The sequence below is a fragment of the Myotis davidii genome, unplaced genomic scaffold, assembly GCF_000327345.1.
Source record: "Myotis davidii unplaced genomic scaffold, ASM32734v1 scaffold18, whole genome shotgun sequence".
Taxonomy (NCBI): domain Eukaryota; kingdom Metazoa; phylum Chordata; class Mammalia; order Chiroptera; family Vespertilionidae; genus Myotis; species Myotis davidii.
Window position 1 is genome coordinate 8,509,721 of NW_006292696.1, and position 4,625 is coordinate 8,514,345.

Consider the following 4,625-nt stretch of genomic DNA (forward strand, 5'->3'; position numbering starts at 1 on the left):
CTCAGATTTCACAGGCTGAATTCTAAGGCCAGAGAGGACCCAGATCAAACAACTCACCCAAAGGAGGGAAACTGAGGCGTGGAAAGGGAAAGCAGCTTACCCAAAATGATACATCGAGTCACCAAACAGAGGTTTCAGACACAGGCTTCCTGGAATCAGGTTTCCACCACAGTGGTTTACAAAAATAATAATCATTTGCTGTGTTAGTGCAGAGGTGACTCGGGTGGCAGGCCCCTGGTACTCATACACAGCCAGTGTGTGAGTGAACGGCTGCCACCCACCAGTTCAGAAGGCAGTCTGCTGGCTGTCGGTGCTTTTGCTTGAATGTGGAACTGGCCCGGTGATTCCTCTGATAGGAATTCATTCTACAGAAACACTCAAACCTGCAGAAATCAAATGCAAGGGGCTTTTTGTGACTGCAGTTTGTAACAGCTAAAAATTAGAAGTCGCCTATTTGGCTATCATTAGGAAAGGGTTAGGAAAACTACTGTGTATCCAGACAGTAGGGTGTAATTCAACAGGAGGTAGGGGGTGGAGGAGTGGTGTAGCACGATTATGTCCTGACTTGGGAAAATGCCTTATATATATGCAAAGCAAAGAAAGCAATTTGGGTGAAAGTATGTGTATGACTCCATTTTTAAAAATATCCTAAGAGGATAAAAGCAAAACTATTAACGCTGGTCCCCTCTATTTGAACTCTATATTCTAAAGTGTCTTTGCAATGTGTAATCTTTTAAAATTCAGCATGTATTGCATATTTAAGTTAAGTGAGGTTCTCTTAATAGGCTTTATTTTTAGAAGCAATTTGAGGTTCACACCCAATGTACAAAAAGGTACAGAGACTTCCCATATACTCCCCGCAGCCACATGTGTACAGCCTCCCCCATTATCAACATCCCTCACTCGAGTGGTTCGTGTGTTACAGTTGATGAGCCTCCATGGACACCTCACTGTCACCCAAAGTCCATACTTTACATTAGGGTCCACTCTGGCTGTTGTACATTGAATGGGTTTGGACAAATGTACAATGACATTTATCCACCATTATAGTGTCATATGGAGTAGCTTTGTGGCCCTAAAAACTCTCTGTCCTCTACCTATTCATCCCTTTATGTATCTTTGGAATAAAAATCTGGAGAGAGGGAAAAAGGAAATAAAGATGTGGTTCCTGCCCGGCAGGAATTTAATGTCTGGTGATGAGCAAGGACTCGGCCAGCCCTGGGATTGCTAACAACACTTAGGACTCAAATAAAAAAATTAAAAAAGAGAGAGAATAAGATCTGGTTGTCGATGTTCTGTGGGACAGAGAATAAAGAAGTCAGTCTGAGATAGGTGAGGAGCAGAATTCCTGGAGGAGGGTGATGACGAGGCCAGGATATAAAGTATATATGGAAAATGGCCACCATTTATTTAGTATTATTTTCAAGATGCCAGGCCCTCTGTCAAGAATTTTACATGGATGTTTTCATCTATTGAAACTACCCTATGAAACAGATTATTTGTCCCCATTTTATGGATGAGAAAATTGAGTCTGAGAGGGCCAAATCACTTTTCTAAAGTCAAACAGCCAACACACAAAAAGGTGGGGTTCAAAACCAGATCTTTGAGTTCCCAAACCCTGTCCCCATCCAATGAGGACCTGCCTAAATCTGCTGAGGGAGAAGAATAGCCGTATCTGCATTTCAGCTGGGGCCTCTGTGCAGTGTCTCAATCCAAAGAAGTATCTGGGGTGGTGAGATGCAAACCTACTGGTACAAGCCTTTTCACAAAGTAGACCTTATCTACCTCCCCGAAAGCTAACCCAGAATGTAGTCCGCTCCCACAGCTCCCCTGAGTTGAGAAAAGAGGTGAGTGTACTTAGTTAGCATCGGGGATGGATAGCTCTCTTCCCAAGTGGAACCCTCTCTGACTAAGCCCTGCACCAGGAGCCCAGCCATCTCCCCCCAGCCACCATCCCTGGGTTACTAAGCAGAAAAGTAGAAGGCTCCCTGTGACAACAGGTTAAACCTCAAATAATAAGAAGGTGAAGTGATGCGAGGGAGTAAAGGGGGAGGACTCAAGTGCAATCCAGAATCAAAGATAGGAATCTTTGTGGCATTTTTGCCACCACCTACCTGTGGACTCTTCAGCCACCCTTTGGGTTTTGGTGTCCCATCTGTAAAACAAGGAGTTTGGACATGACTGCTGAAGCCACTCGCATCCATATATTCTAGAGGTTCATGCTCTCTGTTCAACAAATGGATTCACAGGGGATCCTGACGACCAGGCCCTTGGGAAGCTCACAGTCTAATAGAGGAGATAAGACAGGAATACAAAAGTCACTGTATAAAAGGCAGATTGGCATGGTTAGAAACACAGATTGAAGTTACAACATATCCTGTAAAATATAATCCCATTTAAAAAAAAATATCCTATAGAATAAATGCGTAATATGCAAATCGACCGAACGGCTGACTGACCAGTCAGCGAGGGGGCAGGACCAGTGAGCAGGCAGTGCCAGGCCAGTCAAGGCACATGCCAGCGGGCAGAGGGAGGGGATGGTGATGGGGGGGTGGCAGCAACCAGTGGGGGCAGCGGAGGGGCGATGGGGGGACCAGCTGGTGCCATCCCCTGATCTGCCTGCCCGGTTGCCTCCCACAGAGGGAAGCCAGACTGGACTGCAAGAGGGTACAGGCCAGACTGAGGGACCCACCCCCACCCCCACCCCGCTCTGTGCACAAATTTTCATGCACTGGGCCTCTAGTTTACATATAAAAATTCTGAAAGTGCATGCACCAAAATGTGATTTCTCAGCATTGAGAGGTTATATATACTTTTAAAATATTTTTTCTTTTTGCTTTCTTATATTTTCTCATTTTCCATAGAAAGTATTATTAGTAGCACTTTTTAAAAAGCACACACACACACACACACAACGTATTTTGTATTCTAACAGAATTTAGTTTAAAATTCCAGCTATATTACAAACATGCTGTGTGACCTGGAGCAAATCACTTAACCTCTCCAAGTCTCAGTTGCCTTGCGTTTCAAATGGAAATTGTTTTTAACTTAATATAAACATAAAATGTTTGGGACCTCACGTTCAAAGGGATTCATACCATCTCATCATCATAGGTCTGTGTTGGGCATCCTTCTTATTTTATTGACTTACTTCCTTTTATTCCCATTGCTCATTCCCGTTTCCCTCTGCCTCCACCTTAAGTCATTCATTTGTATTTAATATGTATTTTTTTAATTTGAACATAATTTTGCAAAATGTGTGTGGTTGTCTGGCATGTTCCCTAAATAGTATTGTTATAAATCTCATTGTGTCCTACTTTTTTTTCCAAAAAGAACAATGTACTTAAGACTTTCCATATTATGATATGGGCATGTCAGCCGGGGCCTCTACTTGCTACACAATCTCCATGCTGTGCATCTCCTGATGGTCATTATATGGAACTCTGCCATTCCATTCCTTGTGAGGGACACCCAGGTTTTCCCCAATTCCCTGTCACCACAAACAGCACTGCCCTGAGCATGTTCATACATGTCCCTAATGGACGTATGTAAAAATTCTTTGAGATCTGTGCCCTAGAGCAGAGCTGCTAGATTAGAAGGTGTGTTAGACTTAATTGAACCACATGGTGTTAGAGTCTTGTCTAGTCTTCACAGCCTCTGCCCCCACCAGCCATGCAGAAGGCTCCCCAAGTCCCCACAGCTCTCCCTATGCATGGTGTCGTCCATCTTCCTAATTTTTGCCAGCCTAACAGATTTTATTTCTTAATGGTTTTCATTGTAACCTATTTGGCTACCTAATATTTTGAGCTTCTTGTCATGTGCTCATTAACCCTCAGGTTTCCTGTTTTGTACATTTCCTGTTCATTTCCTTTGTCCATGTTTCTACTGGGAATATAATATTTACCTGTCTTATTAGACATTGTAAATATCTTCTCCCACCCTTTTCTTGTAGTTTATCTTTTTGAGGAGTTGGGTCATTTTTCTTCATTCCTAGATCAAAAAGATCTTCCTTTTCATTGTCTTCTTTTGCCTTTAAAGTTTTACCTTTCTCAGGAAAGTCTGTAATGTATCTCATATTTGCCATGGAAGTAAATGAGCGTCTACTTCATGGTGTTTTGTGATGGATAAAACAATACAAGTAAAAGTGCCCAGCAGAGTGCCTCTGACCCGAGAGAAGCGTGCAGTTGTGGGTGACTAGTACCATTTTAGTAGAAACTGGTGAGCGCTGCCTCGGAAATCTAGAGCTGTAGGAGCTTAGATGTTGTTCAGCTAGAGCAGGAGAGCTTTCGTGGGCGAAGGCGGAGTTTTCGATATTGGCCCTGAAAGTGAATGTAGCATTCATTCCTCTTGAGACAGAAAGGCGAGCATTCCAGACCCAGGGAGGATCCTGCGGGCGGGCGGGTGCTGCTCGGGTGCAGCCCCTGGAGGGCCTGACGACTCACAAACCGCTGTCTGTCTTTCTGCCCGTGCCCCCCCCCTCCCCCTGCAGGCTCCCTGTTCTCCACCCTGAAGCCCCCCGACACCGTGTTCAAGGTGGTGTTCTGGCTGGGCTACTTCAACAGCTGCCTCAACCCCATCATCTACCCGTGCTCCAGCAAGGAGTTCAAGCGCGCCTTCCTGCGCAT

At 44.5% G+C, this 4,625-nt stretch overlaps 1 protein-coding gene across 1 annotated transcript in view; it reads left to right on the top strand.

The window, feature by feature from the left end:
- ADRA1B (adrenoceptor alpha 1B) overlaps positions 1 to 4,623 on the top strand; it is a gene marked incomplete at its 3' end in the record, with an annotated part of 105,381 nt that extends 100,758 nt beyond the window's left edge. The window contains exon 4 of the mRNA XM_015565664.1: positions 4,490 to 4,623. Coding sequence (XP_015421150.1) covers positions 4,490 to 4,623 — 134 coding nt within the window. The remainder of the gene's footprint in view (positions 1 to 4,489) is intronic.
- Between the last annotated feature and the right edge of the window lie 2 nt (positions 4,624 to 4,625).